The sequence below is a fragment of the Octopus sinensis genome, linkage group LG11 (assembly GCF_006345805.1).
Source record: "Octopus sinensis linkage group LG11, ASM634580v1, whole genome shotgun sequence".
Classification (NCBI taxonomy): domain Eukaryota; kingdom Metazoa; phylum Mollusca; class Cephalopoda; order Octopoda; family Octopodidae; genus Octopus; species Octopus sinensis.
In genome coordinates, this window is record NC_043007.1 from 22,624,413 (window position 1) to 22,648,846 (window position 24,434).

The window sequence follows — 24,434 nt, forward strand, 5'->3', positions numbered from 1 at the left end:
GACAAACACAGACACACAAACATACACACACACATGCAAACATACACACACACACATATATATATATATATGTATACATATATACGACAGGCTTCTTTCAGTTTCCGTCAACCAAATCCACTCACAAGGCTTTGGTCGGCCCGAGGCTATACTAGAAGACACTTGCCCAAGATGCCACGCAGGCAAATAATTTTCTCTGAAAATGGGCTTAACAATTTAAAAAAAAACAAAAGAACTATAAGCTTAAAAACTGAGCATTTCTGCATTATCTGATAGAAAAAAATATTTTCTTACCGTTTCTCCGAAGTCAACAGAAGCTGAAGAACAAACGAAAAAGAAAATTGGTAAATTTAATATTGAATCATTTAATCAGATTTTAAAGGAAAAGGAAAAAGTTATTATTGCTACAGGTAGGCAATTTTAAAATATTTCTTGATCAACATCTCTGTTCTTTATAGTCCGTGTTAGGTATATGTGGGTGAAGGGTAAAGACCCCTTTTGGTCATGAATGACCATGGAACTGCACCTTGTAAGTTCCCCTCTGAGGCACAAGTCCAGGCAAGGTTGTTTCTGGAAAGCCAGCAGTCACCCATGCAGTCCCCTCTTCACACCACTGATGTTACCCAAGGGAAAGGCAAAGGGGCTGATACAGCTTGGCACCAGTGATTTCACAACTCATTTCTGCAGCTGAGTGAACTGGAGTAATGTGCACACAGCCGGCCCGAGAATCGAACTCACTACCTCATGATTGTGAGCCTAATGCTCTAATCACTGAGCCATGCACCTTGGTGTACACCAGGTACACAAGATAGTCATAAAACTGATGTAATAATTTTATACAATTATTAATTATGACTACAGGTCGTTATCAACTTATGATCACAATTGGTTCCAACTGACTGGTCGTAAGTCAGCCTATAGGCCTACATAGCTTTGTTTTGAATTTTTACATTCTTAGGGTACATTCTCAGGTAAAAGTCACACACAGCATTCTGTATTATACTGGTGTTAGTCAAAAAATCTCGAGTCTCAAGCAGTTGTCTTTTAAATACGAGGTTTCCTCAATGTCTCAGTGACAAGATATTCATCCAACACTTGGGATAACCACGGTGGTGATCGATAACAAATCTAGGGGAAACATTTGTTAGCTGACATCACCTGTAGATTGGTTAATTTCTAAGCCGGGTGGTTGACGGCTGACATGAATTCTCAGTCGTCAGCAGCGGTATAGGGCATGAGTGCGGCTGGTCAGTCGGTGCACGAACGCGAAAGAATAAGAATAAGAAGCGCGGGCAAACGGCGGGAGTAACTCCGACTCTCTCTAGGTGCTAGAGTAGCAAGTAGTCAGTCGGTCAGTCGATTGGTCATAGTAGTTGGCAGCTCCCTCTCATATTAGAGAAGGTTAGGGAAGCACTCCGTCGGTTATGACGATGAGGGTTCCGGTTGATCCGAATCAACGGAACAGCCTGCTCGTGAAATTAACGTGTAAGTGGCTGAGCACTCCACAGACACGTGCACCCTTAACGTAGTTCTTGGGGATATTCAGCGTGACACAGAGAGTGACAAGGCCGGCCCCTTGAAATACAGGTACAACAGAAACAGGAAGTAAGAGTGAGAGAAAGTTGTGGTGAAAGAGTACAGCAGGGATCGCCACCACCCCCTGCCGGATCCTCGTGGAGCTTTTTAGGTGTTTTCGCTCAATAAACACTCACAACGCCCGGTCTGGGAATCGAAACCGCAATCACTTAGAGAAGATAAGACAGGTTTTTAATACACCATTTCTGTTATGATTTGATTGTATATTATCTTGACAGTGAGGCAAATTCAATTCTACCCAACTCATTTCCACCTGATCTCTGAAGTTTTCAATAAACTAATAAATAATTAAGAAAAGCAATCAATATAGCACGGTAAGTATAGCATTTGATTTTAAAACCCAAGCTATCAATTCAAGCTTAAATCAGGTAATACTTGCTCTATTAATTAATCATTTATGGACACTAATACAGTGTCCATGAATTCATACAGGTAAGAGATATTCATCATCATCATCATCATCATCGTTTAGTGTCCGTTTTCCATGCTAGCATGGGTGTCTATTATAAATTGGTACTTATCTTTTACCTTTTGTTTCAGTTATTAGACTGTGGTCATACTGTGGCACCACCTTGAAGAATCTTAGTTGAACAAATTGACCCCCAATACCTGTTTTTATTTTGTAAAGCCTGGTTCTTATTCTATCAGTCTCTTTTGCCTAACTGCTAAGTTATGGTGATGCAAACACACCAACACAAGTTGTCAAGCGGTTATAGGGGACAAACACATACCCAAAGACACACACACACACATGTATATACAATGGGCTTTTTTCAGTTTTTGTCTGTGGAATCTATTCACAAGGCTTTTGTTAGCCCAAAGCTATAGTAGCAGACACCTGCCCAAGGTGTGCCATGCACTGAACCTGGAACCATGTTGTCTGCAAGAATACTTGGCACACATCCACGCTTGCACCTGTAGTGAATCATATGGTACGTTTTGTTCAAATATTAAAATGGTAAAATATTTAGGAAAACAAACCCCCAAAAAATGTTTGAAAATGTCATCATTAACTTACCTGGGCTTTTCATGGCAGAGATTTCACAGTAAGTTTTATCGGATTCAGAAAGACTTCTCATGTGAGATTTGCTCACAACAGAATAAACATGATCATCGTTGTTTTTAGTATTATCTGCCTTACCATGACCAGACATCGTCAAAGACTTTGCCTTGGAGGATGGCATTTCAGAATTCATCAGGGCAGCTGCTCCTTTTGGACATGGTGTTAATTCTTGGTAGGGTGACCGAGAATTATTGCCGTTAAACTGAAGGTGGTCATATCTAGGTGAAACTGGTGGTGCTTTAGTTGGGATCACATGTCTGTCAAGGTTGGAAATTGTGTCTTGTGAAGATAAGTTTTCATCCTCTTCTTGATTGCCAGCTGATATGCATGTCACAAATTTCTTGGTATCTTCAGAAGTATTATTTACATTAGAATATATCCCGCTTGAAGTGACCTTCCATTCTTGCTCAATTGGAGTGACTGGTCTGCAAGTCAGGGAATTTGAATAAAGTGCAGGGCTGGGAGTTCTTTGGGTTGGTGAGAGATTTTGTGGGGACATTTCAACAGGAGATAAACTATTCGAGGTACATTGTTCAGGGGTTACAGTTAGGGTTTCTGGCTTCTTTTTCCTCTCAGGTGGCAGGGGCGTTTCTTGGCGGGGTTTGCTTTCATAAACAGGAAATGTCGAAATGGAATTTTCTAAATACAAAGAAAATAAACTGCATGAGTGAAAACAATGGAAGATTCATGACAATTATATACTATTATATTTCCCTGTGAACAAGTCAAACTTTTCAGACCAAAACTTACAGCCAAAAAGGATCAGTCAACTTATATACCCAAACAATTCTAAAGGTCCAAAAATTTGTTATATACTATGTTGAGTTCTATGTAAAAAAATACAGTATATATTATATTCTAAGATATGGATGTGGACATATTCTAATGGATGTGGATGTGAATGTGGATAGCTGTGTGAAAAAGTGCCACACCCTAGCGGTTGAGGGAACCTGTGGAAGAGGTAGACCCAGGAAGATCTGGGATGAGGTGGTGAAGCATGACCTTCGAACATTGGAAATATGCTGTGCTTGAGAAGACTCGGCAAGCGCAAGTGAGACCATAACCTTGTGGCCTATGCCAGGGGTGTAACCAGCCCACTTATGCGTACCTTTCCTTCATTGGACACTGCTTGCGAAGACCTGTTGAGGCAAGTGAGATCGAAATCAAATTCGATGACTGGCATCCATGCTAGTGGAGCGCTAAGGGTACCATATGTGTGTGATCGTTGCCAGAGCAACAAGCTGGCCTCTGTGCCAATGGTACGTAAAAACACCATTCAAGCATGATTGTTACCCGCGTCGCCTTACTGGCACTTGTGCTGGTGACACGTGAAAAAACATTTGAGCGAGGTTGTTGCCAGTGCCGCTAGACTGGCTCCTGTGCAGGTGGCACATAAAAAGCACCATTCGAGCGTGATCATGACCAGTGTCGCCTTACTGGCACTTGTGCCGATGTGCAGGTGACATGTAAAAAAACACGACTTTTTTGTGGCTGTTGCCAGTACCGCCTGACTGGCCCTCGTGCTGGTGGCATGTAAAAGCACCCACTACACCCTCGGAGTGGTTGGCGTTAGGAAGGGCATCCAGCTGTAGAAACTCTGCTAGATCAGATTGGAGTCTTGTGCAGCCATCTGGTTCGTCAGACCTCAGTCAAATCGTCCAACCCATGCTAGCATGGAAAGCGGATGTTAAATGATGATGATGATAATGTTAAGGGTTAATAGTAAGAACTTCTGTAATGTTGCCTATGGCTGAGGTCCTATTAATATAAATCAACAACAGTTGTAACTGAGAGACCATCATTGTTATTAAATAGAAGGTTTTAGTAGCAGGATTTAATTAATTATCAATGTAGTGAGCATTAAAGAGTAGAAGCTGAACTTCTTGGTTATCTAAGCTTGTGTGATGGTCACGATCTTTGGCTGATGCCAGTTTCACTCTGAATGTATGCTGAACACTGAAATATGAACAGGGTGTTGTCAGAAACAGAGATAAGTGAAACAACTGTTATATATATCATCATCATCATCATCATCATTTAACGTCCGTTTTCCGCGCTAGCACGGGTTGGACGGTTTCGACCGGGGTCTGGGGAGCTCGGGACTGCCCCAGGCTCCAGTCTAGTCTGGCAGTGTTTCTACAGCTGGATGCCCTTCCTAACGCCAACCACTCCGCGAGTGTAGTGGGTGTTTTTTACGTGCCACCTGCACAGGTGCCAGAGGGGTCTGGCATCGGCCACGTTCGGATGGTGCTTTTTATGGGGGGGGCAGAAATATAGGGGGCAGCACCAGTGGGAGGGATGGTTCAGAGGACAGGTACGAGGCAAGTAGAACGTAGGTTACCGAGAGAGGGGTAATGCATGGTGAAATAGCGTATTGAAGAGGGGGCTTCAAATAGTAGACACCTATAATGGTGTGGGGCGGTGCAGAAATATAGGGGAGCACCAGTGGGAGGGGTGGTTCAGAGGACAGGTTCTAGGCAAGTAGAACGTAGGATATCGAGAGAGGGGTAATGCATGGTGAATAGCGTATTGAAGAGGGGGGTTCAAAGAGTAGACACCTATAATGGTGTGGGGGGTGCAGAAATATAGGGGAGCACCAGTGGGAGGGGTGGTTCAGAGGACAAGTTCTAGGCAAGTAGAACGTAGGAGATATCGAGAGAGAGGTAATGCATGGTGAAATAGCGTATTGAAGAGGGGGGTTCAAAGAGTAGACACCTATAATGGTGTGGGGGGGGGGGGTGCAGAAATATAGGGGAGCACCAGTGGGAGGGGTGGTTCAGAGGACAGGTTCTAGGCAAGTAGAACGTAGGATATCGAGAGAGGGGTATGCATGGTGAAATAGCGTATTGAAGAGGGGGGTTCAAAGAGTAGACACCTATAATGGTGGTGGGGGGTGCAGAAATATAGGGGAGCACCAGTGGGAGGGGTGGTTCAGAGGACAAGTTCTAGGTAAGTAGAACGTAGGATATCGAGAGAGAGGTAATGCATGGTGAAATAGCGTATTGAATAGGGGGGGGTTCGGTGGTGGGGGGTGCAGAAATATAGGGGAGCACCAGTGGGAGGGGTGGTTCAGAGGACAAGTTCTAGGTAATAGAACGTAGATATCGAGAGAGAGGTAATGCATGGTGAAATAGCGTATTGAAGAGGGGGGGTTTCAAAGAGTAGACACCTATTGGTGGTGGGGGGGGTGCAGAAATATAGGGGAACACCAGTGGGAGGGGTGGTTCAGAGGACAGGTTCTAGGCAAGTAGAACGTAGGATATCGAGAGAGGGGTAATGCATGGTGAAATAGCGTATTGAAGAGGGGGTTCAAAGAGTAGACACCTATATGGTGGTTGGGAGAAACGACATCCGGTATAGTTGGAGCAATAAGAGATATTCGTATTGGTGGTGGGGGTGGGTAGGGCGGCGCGCCGCGAAGAATCGGCAGCCAACAGAATATGCAAAGACGAGGCGAGGCGAGGCTGAAATAGTAAACAGAGTGGCGTCTAGGGGATCAAAATAATAATTATAAATAATAATAATAAATAGAAATACGGGATAATTAAAGTTCAAGGATTTCTTATCTTGGGATCACTTCGTTTACGGACAGTCTTGGCAAAAGGAATTCGGAATCAAGAATGAGGCAGCTTACTAGCTTAAGTATGCATAGGAGTCCAGACAGACAATGTAAAAAGAGGGGGAGAGAAGGGCGCGAAGAATCGGCAGCCAATTTCTATCAGCCCTGTAAGGGAGAATAGATCTTAAATATTTATAACGATAACTAGTGAATTATACAGAATATGCAAAAACGAGGCGAGGCGAGGCTGAAATAGTAAACAGAGTGGCGTCTAGGGGGATCAGAATAATAATAATTAATAAATAATAATAATAAATAGAAATACGGGATGAATTAAAGTTCAAGGATTCTTATCTTGGGATCACTTCGTTTACGGACAGTCCTTGGCAAAAGGATTCGGAATCAAGAATGAGGCAGCTTACTAGCTTAAGTATGCATAGGAGTCCAGACAGACAATGTAAAAAGAGGGGGAGAGAAGGGCGCGAAGAATCGGCAGCCAATTTCTATCAGCCCTGTAAGGGAGAATAGATCTTAAAATTTTATAACGATAACTAGTGAATTATACAGAATATGCAAAAACGAGGCGAGGCGAGGCTGAAATAGTAAACAGAGTGGCGTCTAGGGGATCAGAATAATAATAATTAATAAATAATAATAATAAATAGAAATACGGGATGAATTAAAGTTCAAGGATTTCTATATATATATATATATATATATATATATATATATATATATATATATATATATATAGATATATATACAGAGAGAGAGAGAGGAAAAGAGAGAATTAAATAGGTTAAACATTTACCAACTGAGATGTTTTCATATCCCTGAAAAAAGAAGAAAAATCATAATTAGAAGAGAACCTTCATTTACAATAATTGTCATTAATATAGTCAAGATATAGGGTAGAGTATGAAAGAGTATATATATATATATATATATAATGCATGCAGAAATTATATATATATATGTATAGAAATATGTGTATAGTATACATGGAGATGGGAGGTGCAATGGCCCAGTGGTTAGGGCAGCGGACTCGCATTCGGAGGATCGCGGTTTCGATTCCCAGACCGAGCGTTTATTGAGCGAAAAACACTTAAAGCTCCACGAGTCTCCGGCAGGAGGTGGTGGCGACCCCTGTTGTACTCTTCGGCCCCAACTTTCTCTCACTCTTTCTTTCTGTTTCTTGAGTAATGCTGCGATGGACTGGCGTCCCGTCCAGCTGGTGGAGGAGGGGAACACATACGCCACAGAAACCGTTTCAGTCATTTGACTGTGGCCATACTGGAGCACTGCCTTTAGCTGAGCAAATCGACCCCAGGACTTATTTTTTGTAAGCCGAGTACTTATTCTATCATCCCCTTTTGCCGAACCGCTAAGTTACGGGGACATAAACACACCAGCATCGGTTGTCAGGCGATGTTGGGGGGACAAACACCGATACATAAACATATTCACACACACATACATATATATGGTAGATGGGCTTCTTTCAGTTTCCATCTACCAAATTCACTCATAAGGCTTTGGTTGGCCCGAAGCTATAGCAGAAGACACTTGCCCAAGGTGCCACGCAGCGGAACTGAACCCAGAAACATGTGGTGCCACTCCTGCACCTATGATAATTTTTTGTTCTAACATGGGAGTCCAGTGGAATAAAGTAGGAGTCAAAGATATCCAGACACAAAGAATGGTTGAGGACCACTGATCTATGACATAAAACCTTAATACCAAGAAAAACAACAACAAAAACCATTAAACAACTTACAGGGTCATCAAGATCACTGGACTTGGACATGCTGATGGTCTCGTAGACATTTATATTTTCATAGTGACTGATTCCCATCCCTTTCAAATGGTTCTTGAAAATTTGCCGCACCACATAATGTGCGAGTTGGTATTGATCCTGTGAAGAGAAGAGCAAAATGCACAGGTAAGAACAAGAGATTATCACAGATATATGATGTTAAATGCAGGAGATTATCTCAGATATATGATGCTAAATGCAGGAGATTATCACAGGTATATGGTGTTAAATGCAGGAGAAGCCAAATGAAACCATAACCTCTTGGCCTACGCCAGGGGTGTAACCAGCCCACTTATGCGTACATTTCCTTCATTGGACACTAAACTCTGCTTGCGAAGACCTGTTGAGGCAAGTGAAATAGAAATCGAAATCAAATTCGATGACTGGCATCCGTGCTAGTGGAGCGCTAAGAGCACCATCCAAGCATGATCATTGCCAGAGTGGCTAACTGGCTTCCAAGCCGGTGGCATGTAAAAAGCACCATTTGAGCGTGATCATTACCAGCGTCGCCTTACTGGCACTTGTGCCGGTGGCATGTGAAAAAACATTTGAGCGAGGTTGTTGCCAGTGCTGGTGGACTGGCTCCTGTGTAGCTGGCACGTAAAAAACACCATTTGAGCGTGGCTGTTACCAGTACTGACTGGCCCTCTTGGAGTGGTTGGCGTTAGGAAGAGCATCCAGGTGTAGAAATTCTGCCAGATCAGATTGGAGCCTGGTGCAGCCATCTGGTTTGCCAGTCCTCAGTCAAATCGTATAACCCGTACTAGCATGGAAAGCAGGTGTTAAATGATGATGATAATGATGTTAAATGCAGGAGATTATCTCATATAATATGATGTCAGTCAGTGAAGATATGTGGCTAATGGTTAGGGTATTTGGCTCACGATCATAATGATCATGAGTTCAATTCCTGGTGGTATGCTGTGCCCTTGAGCAAGACACTTTATTTCTTGTTGCTCCAGTTCACTCAGCTGGCAAAAAGGAACTGTACCGGTAACTCAAAGGGCCAGCCTTGTCACATTCTGTGTCACACTGAATCTCCCTGAGATATATGTTAAGGGTATGCACGTCTGTGGAATACTCAGCCACTTGCATGTTAATTTCACAAGCTGGCTATTCTGTTGATTGGATCAACTGGAACGCTCAACATTGTCACAACCAATGAAGTGCCAGAGTGAGGCGGTAGACTGCCTCAGACAGAGCAATGATGCTCGATGCAGTAACATTAATATCAGAAAGATACTTACAGGAGTTTGAACCATTGACTGTCGCTGGGTTCTCATAAATTTAATAATTTCACAAAGGCTAAAGTCTGGAGTGATTTTCTGCAAAGACACAATAAAAATGTAAAATTGATGGAGAATTTCAGACAAAATAGTTCCACTTTACGACACTGAAATAAAAATAATATCTTTTTTCTTTCTTCTATAGGCATGAAGCCTGTTGGGAGGCGGGGGAAAATCAATTACATGGACTCCAATGGTACTTATTTTATCATAAGGCGGCGAGCTGGCAGAAACGTTAGCATGCCGGGCGAAATACGTAGCCGTATTTCGTCTGCTGTTACGTTCTGAGTTCAAATTCCGCCGAGGTCGGCTTTGCCTTTCATCCTTACGGGGTTGATAAATTAAGTACCAGTTATGCACTGGGGTCGATATAATCAACTTAATCCGTTTGACCTTGTTTGTCCTCTCTGTGTTTAGCCCCTTGTGGGTAGTAAAGAAATAGGTATTTCGTCTGCCATTACGTTCTGAGTTCAAATTCTTCCGAGGTCGACTTTGCCTTTCATCCTTTCGGGGTCGATAAATTAAGTACCAGTTACGCACTGGGGGTCGATGTAATTGACTTAATCCATTTGTCTGTCCTTGTTTGTCCCCTCTGTGTTTAGCCCCTTGTGGGTAGTAAAGAAATAGGTACTCATTTTATCAAAGTTAACCTCAAACATAAAGCCACGAGAGATGTTGCTATGCATTTAGTCCAGCATGGCAACAATTCTGCAAGATTGTTGACTTTAATAGTAGCAATACTAATAGAAAGAACACGGATGACTAATTTAATAGGGCACTGTATAACTAGCTGAGAATTTGAGAAGACACATTATTATTAACAAGAGTCATAGATTTTATGGATAAAATCCAGTTTTAAAAAGTCAATTGACCTACTTGCATAAATTTGCAGTCCAACATAATTCAATTTCTGGTCTGCAATAGGTGTGCTATTTTCTCACTGCCTTTTCTACTGTCATTGCTATAATGACCTCTGCTCTTTTAACTATTTATTTCTTTGTTGCCCACAGGGGGACTAAACATAGAGGAGACAAACAAGGACAGGCAGGGATTAAGTCGATTATATCTATCCCAGTGCGTAACTGGTACTTATTTAATCGATCCCGAAAGGATGAAAGGCAAAATGGACCTCAGCGGAATTTGAACTCAGAACGTAGCGGCAGAGGAAATACCTATTTCTTTACTACCCACAAGGGGCTAAACACAGAGAGGACAAACAAGGACAGACACACGGATTAAGTCGATTACATCAACCCCAGTGCATAACTGGTACTTATGTAATCAACCCCGAAAGGATGAAAGGCAAAGTCAACCTCGGCGGAATTTGAACTCAGAACGTAACGGCAGACTAAATACCTATTTCTTTACTACCCACAAGGGGCTACACAGAGAAGACAAACAAGGACAGACAAACAGATTAAGTCGATTACATCAACCCCAGTGCATAACTGGTACTTATTTAATCGACCATGAAAGGATGAAAGGCAAAGTCGACCTCGGCGGAATTTGAACTCAGAACGTAACGATGATGATGATGATGATGATGATGAAGCCTCTCCTACTGAGTTATTTCCGATTTCTGTGTAAGCTGAACTAAATTTTCTAAGAGTAAATAAAAAGAGTGTAACCAAAGATATCCAAATTTTTAATACTCACATTTGATTTCAGCAGATTCTGAGCAAAATCTATGGCACAAATAGTTCCAGTTCGTCCACAGCCAGCACTAAAGACAAGAAAGAGAGAAAGCACAGATCAAAGTCACTGTAGACTACATATCATAGGAACAGCATTTTAAGTGAAGAAGAAGAAAGTGTCTAAGAACAGAAAGATAGATATACTTCATACATCATCATGTCTTTTAACCCTTTCATTACTGTGTTTGTTTTAAGATTCTCTGTGCTTCTTTCAATTACTTTAAATATAACAAAATATTTAGCAAAATAACTTAGTTACCATTAAGCTAGTGTTAGGAACGTAAATTGGGACTAAGATTTGGTGGAAGATTTTAATTCAAAACTTATGAAAACAAAACATTTGTACTACAGAGCCAGAGTCAGTTTCAGCCGGGTTGGTAACGAAAGGGTTAATCTCTTTCAGTCATTCACATGTCAAGTTAATATTACTATCATTAACCCCTTTAAATTATTTCCTAGTTAAAAGAAAAATACAAAAAACACAGAGCAAGTAATCTGGGAACCCCACCTTCAAGGTGGCCTTTTCATTCCCTCATTAACTGGGTTAACTTTATATCCTCCACAAATAGAGCTTAATTTTACAAGCTCCACCGAAAAGGTAAATTTCAGAGTTCACCTTAGAAGTTTTGGATTTCAGGAATGTCTCTCAAATAACTTAACAACAGGGGTTGCAATTTTGCAATTGGTAAGTCCCTAAATCCCTTGGAGGTCTTTGTGGGGCTGCAGCCATGCAACATATTTAGAGTGAGAAAGCCTGATGGAGCCCATCCCTCCCCAGGCTAAATTTCTCCATTTCTGCAGCTGAGTGGACTGGAGCAACGTGAAATGAAGTGTTTTGCTCAAGAACACAATGGATTGCCCGGTCCAGGGATCAAAACCAGAATCTTACACCCTGATCACTAGAGTGACACGCCTCCACTAGTGGTACTCATTTCTACAGCTGAGTGGACTGGAACAACGTGAAATAAAGTGTTTTGCTCAAGAACACAATTCATTGCCCCAGTCCATCCAGGAATTGAAACCACAATCTTACAATCATGAGCCCAACACCCTAACCACTAAACCATGTGCCCCCATGGTTACAGTTTAGGCCCCACCAACTGTGGTTTCATTCAAGGATTTGTCAACAGGTGTTGCATTTTAAACCTCAGTAAAAGGGGTTACTTTTCAAGCTAAAATGCCCGTGTGTTTTGATCACTGGCACATGGAAGTCGAACAAAAATCAGTTACCTGCAATGGACAACCACTGGAACATGTGGCCTCACTCGTTCTCCTAACATCTGGATGGTCTGCAAGATAGAAGTTTGGTCCTCGACATCTGGCACACCATGGTCAGGCCATTCAGCGAGATGAAGTTGGGTGATATGTTGTACAGTGTCCCCTTGGGTAGCGGTCATCTGGCGCACAATGAAGTCGGATGAGTGCTTGATTTCATTGATCTGAGGATTAACAAACAACAAGATGAAGGGGCTGTGAGCCTTTGGAAAATTTCTACATGTGGAAACTTGCTTGGCTGCACCTGTAACAGTTGCAGAATTCATACAGGTGTATACTTACCTGATGTATACTATAAATGTAGAAAGACACAGAGTTACACTTTCAGTGAGAGAAAAGATCAGGCAGAGACAAACGCACACATACATATATACATACACCACTGTACATATATACATACATATATATATGTATATAAATGATAAACGTCGCCCTTTTCAAGCCTAGCCAGGCTCATGGGCCTGGTTTCTGTGGCGTATGTGTTCCCCCCAGGTGGACGGGATGCCAGTCCATCGCAGCATTACTCAAGAAACAGTAAGAGAGAGTGAGAGAAACTTAGGGCGAAAGAGTACAACAGGGGTCGCCACCACCCCCTGCAGGAACCTCGTGGAGCTTTTAGGTGTTTTTGCTCAATAAACACACACAACGCCCAGTCTGGGAATAGAAACAGCAATCCTCCAACCGCGAGTCCGCTGCCCTAACCACTGGGCCATTGCGCCTCCATATATGTATATACATACGGCTGTAGAAAGCTTGCCACACGCATAGCGCCATGCATATGTGCATACATTTTAGTAGGCGTGGGCATGGCTGTGTGGTTAGGGAGCTTGCTTCCTAACTACATGGTTTCGGGTTCAGTCCCACTGGGTGGCACTTTGGGTAGGTGTCTTCCACTATAGCCCCGAGCTGACCGAAGCTTTGTGATTGAATTCGGTAGGCGGAAGTTACTGCCGTGTGTGTATGTGTTCGTGTAGGTGCTTGTGCCTCACCGAAAGAGAGAGAGGGATACATATATACACACACACACACACATATACACATATTTGCAAACAGAGACACACATACATACATACACAGACATGTATTCTGGGTGTGATTTCATTTTACTATGTTTTAACTATAACTTTCCTGCCAAATCTGTAGCTCTGTGACAATGTTAAAGGGGGGAAAAAAAAAAGAAGAAAATCACCAACACCTGCATCATCATCATCAACAGAGTGACATGAATGTTGGGATGTTACTGATAGCATATAGTTAAGAGTCAATGAGCTTAAATCTTTACACTTATTTTTCTATTTGACTGGTCACATTTTGGTACTATATCTTGTTGGTTGCGATCAGTTACCATCTTTGCTCTTTCTCGTGCCTGCTCCAATTATTCTGTTTTCGCACTACCTGTGCTGGTGGCATGTGTAAAAAGATTTGAGCGAGGTCATTGCCAGTATCGCCTGACTGGCCCCTGTGCCGGTGACACATAAAAAGCACCTACTACACTCTCGGAGTGGTTAGCGTTAGGACGGGCATCCAGCTGTAGAAACTCTGCCAGATCAAGATTGGAGCTTGGTGCGGCCATCTGGTTCGCCAGCCCTCAGTCAAAATCGTCCAACCCATGCTAGCATGGAAAGCGGACGTTAAACGATGATGATGATGATGATGATGATGTACTCAGAGGGGAGCCCTTGTAGCGACACAAGCAGTCAGCACCATATTGGATGAGATCTTGCAGCCACCATTGCCATCTCTGAGATAGGAGCAAGACCTCACCTGCATCCGTTTGCCATGCGCGAGATCACAACGAGCAAACTGGATATAAGGGCCCAACAAAACAGATTCTATTTCTTCTTCACTGCAAGCGTTTGCTGGACACACTTCGCTGGCTGGGTCTCCAGGGTAGTCCTGTCTGCATGTTGTATCTCCAGAGGCAATGGGCCCGCGTTAACGGAGATACAACGAGACGCACACAGCTTGAGATAGTATACTGAGGGCAACACACTTCATTTATTCTGTGTAACTTGTAAATAAACTGGTTGTGAATTGCATTTTTACTTAAGACTTCTTTCCTCGCCTGCTGGAGCCTGAAACAACACAAAGAACAATTTTAATGGGAGAAGGCGATAGTCATCCGATATCTTGAACCTTGCCTCCCATTATAAATCCATTTCCCTTAATCAAGATAGAGGAGACAGTACTTACCAATTTAACTTCAATGTTGCCAAATAACTTGCCTTCACTGTCTTTAGGCCAATATCGCTCACATTTTGGCTGTAAAGAAAGAAAGGAGGAAACTGACTGTAATTTTAATGATGTAAAGGATGCTGGGGAGACAGAATGAAGAAATAAATCCAGAGAAGATGAGAAATCAAGGGATTAGATAAGGATCAAAGTTAGTTATATCATTTCTTCCACACCATTTTACATTCACTTTTCCATGCTTGCGTGGGTCAGATGGGATTTGTTGAGGCAAATTTTCTACAACTGTCACTTTCACCCCTTTCCGGGAAAGGTAATTTTCCCCATGGCCAGACATGTTTTCACATGGATGAGTGGAAATGAACAACATTACTTTTTATGATGGTAATGCTTGTTTACAACCATCATGTGATGTCAAGAGAAGGGTATGTGTACACAAACATACAAATATGCATGCACATTTGCTACTTTCCTATTTCTTTATTGCCCACAAGGGGCTAAACATAGAGGGGACAAACAAGGACAGACAAACGGATTAAGTCGATTACATCGACCCCAGTGCGTAACTGGTACTTAATTTATTGACCCTGAGAGGATGAAAGGTAAAGTTGACCTCGGCAGAATTTGAACTCAGAACGTAACGGCAGACAAAATACCACTAAGCATTTTGCCTGGTGTGCTAATGTTTCTTATTTCTTTATTGCCCACAAGGGGCTAAAGATAGAGGGGACAAACAAGGACTGATAAAGGGATTAAGTTGATTACATCGACACCAGTGCATAACTGGTACTTAATTTATCGGCCCTGAAAGGATGAAAGGCAAAGTTGACCTCAGCGGAATTTGAACTCAGAACGTAGTGGCAGATGAAATACCGCTAAGCACTTTGCCCAGCGTGCTAACATTTCTGCCAGCTCGCCGCCTTTTGCTAGTATCCATCTAGCAAATCCACTCACAAAGCTTTGGTCAGTCTGAAGTTATTAGAAGAATACACTTGCTTTAGGTGCTGTGCAGCAAGACTGAACTCAAGACCACATGGTTGGGAAGCAAACTTCCGAACCACGCAACCATGCTTGCACCTATAGGACTAGATATTTGCAATACCAATTCTCTCGTCTCATTTTCATGCAAGCAAGATAAGCACTATGATGTGGTTGCATCAGAGTTCACTGTCGTACGCAGATAGCAAGGAGACTGAGAACTGCCTTCAAAAGCACAGAATTCAAAAGCTCCCAAATCAAGAAAAAAAGGAATAGCTTACCATTCATGTTGGGTAGTTGAGTGGAGTTAAAAATGATCCTGATTTTAGCCCCTTACTCATGCAACAACAACAATATATTGGGCTGTCCGTAAAGTTTGTGTCGATTTTTAAAGGAAAGAAAAAGTTCAATAAATACTTGCCATTACATTTTTAATCAACCAAATATGAAACATTTTGTTGCACAATACATCTCCACCTTGCCTTTAACTTGAAAATACCCTCTTCCCAGAATTGGGGTGGTTTCATGGCAAAGAATTCATCAAGGTATCTTTTTACGTCATCCAAGGAATTGAAATTTTTACCATTAAGATTATTCTGCAGAGACCTGAATAAGTGGAAATCTGAAGGAGCAATATCTGAGCTGCAGCAATTTTTGTCTGGCTCCCAAAGCATCAAGTGCCGAAAATGAACTTTCTTATCTTCCATTTTAAAGGGTTACAGAATTCACACAGATTATAGGAACATAAACCTTCTTCCACGAAAAGATAGCTTAAACTGTGCTCTAAATGGAGGTGTAGTCAAATCCTATTTTATGACTCAACCATGTTCTAAAATAAGTCGAAATGTAAGCTACTATAAATCGGCACAAACTTTCCGGACAACCCAATAGAACAGAGATGGAATTTGACCTTACCTTGTTACCTTCTTCTTCCTTACAGCCCATCACAACAGTTTCAACATCTAGTTCCATTATCATTCGCCAAAAATCTGCAACTGTGTTTGGTAATGGTCCTTGGCAGGCAATATATCCATGGCCACTAACTGCAGACTAGAAGAATCCAAACAACAAATTCATGAATGTCTAAAACAACTTGATTAGTTATAGCCGAATATTCTGCTAAGATATTAGTGTAACTACTATTAGACATTATAAGCACCAATTTTAGACAGAAGACCGCAACAATATCATCTTTTGATGTTCCCTTTTCTGTGCTTGCAGGAGTCAAACAGAATTTGTTGAAGGGGTTTTCTACAGCTGGATGCTCTTCCTGTTGCCAACTCTCATCTCTTTCTAAGCAAGGTGATATTTTTCCATGGCCAGACATGCTTTTTCACGGAAGAGTGGAAGGGAACCACCTTGGTTGTACGAGGACGCTGCCCATTTATAAACACCATGTGAATTCTGGCTAAGAGTAAACACACACACACACACACGCATAGACATATATACATTCTTATATATATACACATACATACACATACATACATACAGACATACATACATATGCACACATATCTACATACATGCACACACACAATCTACATACATACATACATACACACAGATCCATTTGTCCAAGATGCCATGTAATGGGACTGAACCCAAAACCATATGGTTGGAAGCAAGCTTCTTAACCCCACAGCCACACCATAGCTAAAACCATAAAAGCTCAGTTTGTTTATATTCTGTCATTCGGCCAGTTTCTTTTTCCTCTCTCAAATTTGGTGCATATGTCTACCTTGGAAAGTTTCCTTACCTATACAATAAGTTACATTTAAATACTAATTGATGACTAAAAAAACAAACAAAAACCCATTTAATTCAAGTTTAGGTTTATTTCACACCCTAAGATTGTATTGGGAAGATTTAATATTTTTGGCATAGATAAGTTGTAATTCTAATACAAGTTATTACCCAAAAGTCACTAGCAATATACACACTATGTTGCCCCTAAACCTCAGTCTAAAAAAAAAACCCAAAATATTTATAGGCACTGACCTTCTTTAATTTAAGAATCAAAATTTTATATATATAGGTTTGGCGATGCAAACAGAAAAAATGGAACTCAAAACACACACGTATATATTATATATATATACATATATATATCATCATCATCATCATCATCATTTAACGTCCGCTTTCCATGCTAGCATGGGTTGGACGGTTCAACTGGGGTCTGGGGAGCCCGAAAGCTGCACCAGTCCAGTCAGATCTGGCAGTGTTTCTACAGCTGGATGCCCTTCCTAACGCCAACCACTCCGAGAGTGTAGTGGGTGATTTTATGTGCCACCGACACAGGTGCCAGACGAGGCTGGCAAACGGCCACGCTCGGATGGTGTTTTTTATATATATATATATAGGTGCAGGAGTGGCTGTGTGGTAAGCATAGGTGCAGGAGTGGTTGTTTGGTAAGTAGCTTGTTTTCCAACCACATGGTTCCAGGTTCAATCACACTGCATGGCACCTTGGGCAAGTGTCTTCTACTATAGGGCCAACCAAAGCCTTGTGAGTGGATTTAGTAGACAAAAGGCAGATTTTATCTGCCTCCCTTTGTAAGTTATAGAAATCTACAATATAGGATTTCTTCAATTACAATTTACCTAGCATTTTTAAGAGTAGAATGCATCGGGTCATGCCAGGTCCAGTTTTTAAAATTTAAACTCCAATTAAGCAAAATTTACAGAAAACTCACATTCTGGTGTGTATGTCAAATGCTTTTCTTAGTCTGGTTTACAGTACACGCAAACGCACACACACAGTGTGCAACAAATAAAGTGAAACTAGATGTAATATTTGTTTCTGTCTATCACGCTGATAGATACATGAGTAAAATGTATGGGAAGCTAACAGATAAGAGTGAGTGAAAATATTCTTGGAAGAGAATAAATTAGCGACAGAGTGATTTGAGGAAGACTAAACTGAAAGTATGAAACAGTGTTTATGTATAAACAGACGACACTTATATAAACCCTTTCGTTACCAAACCGCCCGAATTTACCTATTCATATTTAAATGAGAATATCAGAGTAAATCTCTTTAGTACATTCGTGAAAACACGTATTATACTTCGTAAACACTTCAAATACAGTTTGGTACAAAAATCGAAGTGTAATTTTAATTCCGTGAATTATGGGAGATTTTTTTCCGAAATTTGTTCCTATTGTGTTTTCAAAATTTGTAATTCTGACAAAAAATGGATATGAATTTCATTATATCAAGCAGCGAGTCAGAATTCGAAGGATTTTCTACTGAAGACCTTCATAAATCTAACTCTATGACTGAAAAAAAAAAAGCATCTTTATATAAGAGTGAAGTTGTGTGTCTGTCCCCTTCGATTTAGATTCGTAACTACTCCCACATTTTGCGGTGCAGTTTAACCAAAAGCGGGTATCTTATAGTCGTGATTCATATCGAGCCCTTCTGGGTATTAGCATGAGTCTACGATTTTAAAAAAATTTACCATCATATTTTTCCATTTTAATGCATTTTTTTCGCTTTTATATAAGGGAAGTAACTCTCTAAAAATATCTACGATGTGTCAACGATTTAAAAAAAAAATTTACCTTAATTTTTTTTCAATTTTTAATGCATTTTTTTGCTATTTTTTGGCTATAACTCTCTAAAAATGCTTATATAGTTATTTCCCTTACAACCCGAGCAACGCCGGGCGATACTGCTAGTATATATATAAATGGCAAAATGTCTGTCTGTGTGTGTGTGTATCCTTTATACAAATCCACAATTTTTCATTTAGAGAGCTTGCACTTTCTATGGTCGTTCAAAACCGTCCAAGGGTGGTCGTGCACATCTTTACATTTCCTCAGTCATCCCGCAAAATTAAAAAATCAATAGAAGTGACTTTTTTGTGAATTTTCCATCCAAAACCCAATCAAAATGCCCGAAACTTGATACGCCAATTGAATGCCAACTAGCTGTATGTGATTGGTCGGAGATTTGGACAGTACTTGCGCGTGTGTGTGCACACATGCAGCTGTATATGCATGCACTAGCACTATGACCCGGCATTGCCGGGTCATAGTGCTAGTATATATATATATATATATATATATATATATATATACACACACATGTATGTATGTGTGTGTTTGTGTGTCTGTGTTTGTCCCCCCAACATTGCTTGACAACTGATGCTGGTGTGTTTATGTCCCTGTAACTTAGCAGTTCGGCAAAAGAGACTGATAGAATAAGTACTAGGCTTGTCGATTTGCTTGACTAAAGGTGATGCTCCATCATGGCCACAGTCACATGACTGAAACAAGTAAAAGAGTATATATATATATATATATTATATATATATATATATTATATATATATATATAGGCTTGGCGATGCAAACAGAAAAAAACGGAACTCAAAACATAAGTGTATATATATATTTTTTATTAATATTTGGCAGAAGTAACACAATGACTCAAGGCCCAAGTGTTTTATATGTTAGCGCTGTGATAAGTGCTAACACTCAAAACTCTTGACCTTTGAGTCACACTGTTACTTCTGCTGAATAGCAATAACATACACACACACTCGCAAATTTCTCAGAGTTCGATTTAAATCTTACTTTATATATACACTCAGAACCATGCTAATATTTTAGGAGTGAAATTTAGGATTTTTTGGTTCTCTGTGAATCAATTTTGGTAAAACGTTTCCCAGCTGGTTTTACACATTATGGCAGCACCATTGCTGTTCTCATTATTCTGTGTAACGTCCTTTCTTTTTTTATTTCAGATTCTTCAGTTTTTGGGTGAAACATGCTAATAGCATCTCTCCTCTCTAAGAACAATGGGACATGGAAAAGGCCTTAACGATGAAGAAAAGTCTGACATCATCAAAGAAAGTGCTAAAGGCACCTATCTACATGTCATTGTGGAGGAGTTAAGTTGTCAAGTGGACACGGTTAGACGATTCCTGAAGGACCCTACACACACACACACACACACAGATACATGCATGGCTATGTGGTAAGAAGCTTGCTTCCAAACTGCATGATTCCAAGTTCAGTCCCTGTTCGAGTTTTGATCAAGTGTCTCTTACTATAGCCTCAGGCTGACCAAAATTCCTGTGAGTGGATTTGGTAGACTGGAGCTGAAATAAGCCCGTTGTATAAATATATATGTGTGTGTGTGTGTGTGCGTGTCTTTGTTCACCCTCCCCTCAATACTTGACAACCAGTGTTGGTGCATTTACATCCCTGTATCTCAGCGGTTCAGGAAAAAGAGTCTAATAGGATAAGTACTAAAATCTAAAAACCTAATGTGAACTAAAATCTAAAAATATCAATAGTGATTATTTTGTTAAATAATTTGGTAATTAAATATTGGAGTATAACTGGGTTAAAGATATTCTATAGTTTATTAATGTTTTTTAAGCTAAATTATATCTTCACAGATAAATACATATTTTTATCTTATTTACTCTACCTTTTTTTAATCTTAAATTTTAAATATTTAACATAATAAATGTGTTGTAGGAAACTAATCCTAATGTTTTAAGGTTCAAATTTAGTTAATGGAGTTTCTTCTATAAGAAAAATTATTATTTTATTTATTTTTTGAATAAATATTGTTTAACTCTATTTGCTTATTTATTTAACTATTATTGTTAACCTGAAGATTGACAATAATTTTAAATTGAAATCATTTCAATTAAATTAAAGTTAATTGTAATTCGAATTTAATTGTAGCCATGAAACGTACGTAGTTTTTTTTTACTTATATATTGATTATTCATTTTTATACTGTTGGAGATCTAGTTATATGTTTTATAAAAATATATTTTATTTGTTATTTATGTTTTGGTTTATGTCTATCATTGTTTGAGTTGTATAATAGTGGTTTTATCTCTAATTTATATTATATACACACACACACACACATCTATTATAAGATCTGAATCCAGCTCTGAGAAATTTCTTTTTATTACCAAACCTAATTCACATAGTATTATCACAAACAAGGTTTTACTAACTGCTGTTTTCCCACCTGGCATGGGTTGAATAAGTCTGCAATATAGTACATCTCCCATTATTTTCACATCAAGCTATTTCCATTTCTGAAGTCTTCCCAATATTCTTGGATTTGACCTGACTATTTCTGAAGTAAAAGTTATGAGAGGTAGTGGCATTCAAGCCTTTACCAAAGGCAGGGATAACATGTGCTCTGAATGTATCAGCTGGAAATGGAAACAAGGTTACAGATTGTTTCTCCACCTTTATACACACTTTTGACAAGTTGTGGTGCACCTGAGCACTGTATACAATAATTTCATTATTATTATCATTATTATTATATTTATTAAGTGCTTGATTATTTTCAAAATTAATTTAAATACATAATCCAAGGAATTCATTAGAAATACGAGAACAAAAGTGTAAAACAGTAAATATCAGATTAAACATTGCAGAAACACAAACTGTCATACTCACCCCCAATTATTCCAATAAAAATTTCCTAAAATTCAGGATTTCAAAAGAGATTAAGAAAGGGTACTTACTTGGATATAGTTAGCATTGATGTAATCCGAGCCAGGTACATTTGGGACGGATTTTAACTTCACCCGGGTGGCGTCATCTAGAGGCAAAAATGATAAAAAGGAACTGGTTGTATACAAACTTAGAAACACAGATGTCTTAGCTGAGAAGAAATGGTGCTCATCTCTGATTTCTTGATGTTATGGGAATAAGAAATAATAACAAACTTGAATAGGATGCTATTTTAAGTTACCTGAGTTAAGCTGATATCTTTTTGTAAGAACTGTGCATACTCGCGGATAGGTCGCACTTTTTCTTTTACTAAAAATTTCAATAAAAATCAGGGGTGTGACCTATTTGCTTGAAATTTAAGGGGTCTGAAGTAGACGTTTTTGTGGTCAAGTTGATTCATTTTATTTACTATTTTACTTGTTTCAGTCATTTGACAGTGGCCATGCTGGAGCACCGCCTTTTTTAGTAGAGCAAATCGACCCCAGGACTTATTCTTTGTAAGCTTAGTACTTATTCTATCGGGTCTTTTTTGCCGAACCGCTAAGTTACAGCGTCGTAAACACACCAGCATCAGTTGTCAAGCGATGCCGGGGTGGGGTGGGGGACAAACACAGACATATACTCGCATACATATATGTGTGTGTATATATATATGTGTGTGTGTGTGTGTGTATATATATATATATACGACGGGCTTCTTTCAGTTTCTGTCTACCAAATCCACTCACAAGGCTTTGGTTGGTTTAAGGCTATATATAGTAGAAGACACTTACCCAAGGTGCCACGCAGTAGGACTGAACCCGGGACCATGTGGTTGGTAAGCAAGCTACTTACCACACAGCCACTCCTACGCCTATTGATTTTTTTTTTTTTGTCAAGTTGATTTCATAAAGTCACTTCCACAAAAATGTTTCAATATTTCTAAGCAAAGTTTTGAAATAAAAGTGAATATTTGATAGCCTTTAACAAATAGTTGTATTTACATTAAAAAAGGCTGTGTAACTCTCCAGATTAAAGTGTGACCTATCTGCAAGTCAACTGCAAATACGTACTTTGACAACCTCAAACTAAGGGTGTGACCTATCTGTAAGTATATACAGTAGGTAAACTTAGGTGTAGGTTGATTTTATGCTTACAAGACAAAGTGGTGAAGGCTGATCTCAGGACTTTGAACCTCATGGAGATGATGACAAAGGACTCAGATGACTAGGGATATTCAACCACAAGCCATCTTGAATGATGTTCTAATGTTTCTACATGACATGCATAAGATCTGGTCATCAAATCTAAGTAGAGATTTCAAATTTGAAATCTTCAAAGCCACAGTCGAACCAATTCTACTATATGGCTCAGAAACCTGGACGTTATCAAAGAAGCTTGAGAGGCGGTTGGATGGAACCTACACTCGCCTCCTTACAAGAGCTCAAAATCTCTCGTGGAAGCGTCATCCAACCAAAATGCAAATATATGGGAAACTACCACCTGTGTCATCTCCTGTGAAAGGTAGGAGAGTCCAGTTTGCTGGACATTGTTGTAGAGCTGAAAAAGAGGTAATTTCTACTCTCCTCCTCTGGAAGCCATCTACTCGCAATGCCAGAGGGCGCACACTCTTCTACCCTGATGTAATCTCCAGGGATACAGGCATCCAGCAACAGGACCTCCGTAATGCCATGGTGGACCGTGAAGTCTGGCGTAGCATGGTAAATTCCACTGTCTCGACCACGGTCGAACAATGATGATGATGAATGTTTCTACTAATCAACTACCTTGGACTATTATGCTCCTAAAGGATGAAAAGCAAAGCTGACCATGGCAAGGTTTGAACTTATAGAGCAGGAAGCTGGGAAAATAAAGCAAGTTATTTCGTCTTAAGTTCTGATGACATTTCCAATTTGCCTCCATAGGCATAATGGATGAAGGACCAGCTGTATTGGAATAATGTTTAAAATGGATTGGGCATTGCTGTTTGGACACTTACAATTTGGCATGGCTGGCTGGACCATTCAACCTGCTTTAGTGAAGGTACTTTTTAGTACTAGAGGCAAATGCACACATACACAGAAATATACACATACATCATCATCATCATCATCATCGTCGTTTAACATCCACTTTCCATGCTGGCATGAGTTGGATGGTTTGACTGAGGTCTGGAGAACCAGATGGCTGCACCAGGCTCCAATCTTGATCAGGCAGAGTTTCTACAGCTGGATGCCTTTCCTAATGCCAACCACTCCGAGAGTGTAGAGGGTGCTTTTACGTGCCACCGGGACGAGGGCCAGTCCCACAGTACTGGCAACAATATATGTTTGTTGCTCTGGCAACGATCATGCTCGTATGGTACTCTTAGTGCTCCACTAGCACGGATGCCAGTCATCAGAGAGAAAATTTATCAACAAGAGCACTCAGAGAGCACAAACCTCCACCAAGGCAAGACCAATGTCCTCTCAATGATTAGCCATTAGCCAG

The 24,434-nt window shown here is 40.3% G+C and overlaps 1 protein-coding gene across 2 annotated transcripts in view; it reads right to left on the bottom strand.

The window, feature by feature from the left end:
* LOC115217077 (tyrosine-protein phosphatase non-receptor type 18) overlaps positions 1-24,434 on the bottom strand; it is a 124,669-nt gene that overhangs the window by 12,008 nt on the left and 88,227 nt on the right. For both annotated transcript variants that reach the window (XM_029786667.2, XM_036507220.1), the window contains exons 3-12: positions 21,977-22,053; positions 16,373-16,507; positions 14,483-14,551; positions 12,245-12,453; positions 10,977-11,043; positions 9,282-9,359; positions 7,996-8,133; positions 7,030-7,051; positions 2,615-3,298; positions 295-317 (exon numbers count right to left, since the gene is read on the bottom strand). In XM_029786667.2, the coding sequence (XP_029642527.1) occupies positions 295-317; positions 2,615-3,298; positions 7,030-7,051; positions 7,996-8,133; positions 9,282-9,359; positions 10,977-11,043; positions 12,245-12,453; positions 14,483-14,551; positions 16,373-16,507; positions 21,977-22,053 (1,502 nt within the window). The remainder of the gene's footprint in view (positions 1-294; positions 318-2,614; positions 3,299-7,029; positions 7,052-7,995; positions 8,134-9,281; positions 9,360-10,976; positions 11,044-12,244; positions 12,454-14,482; positions 14,552-16,372; positions 16,508-21,976; positions 22,054-24,434) is intronic.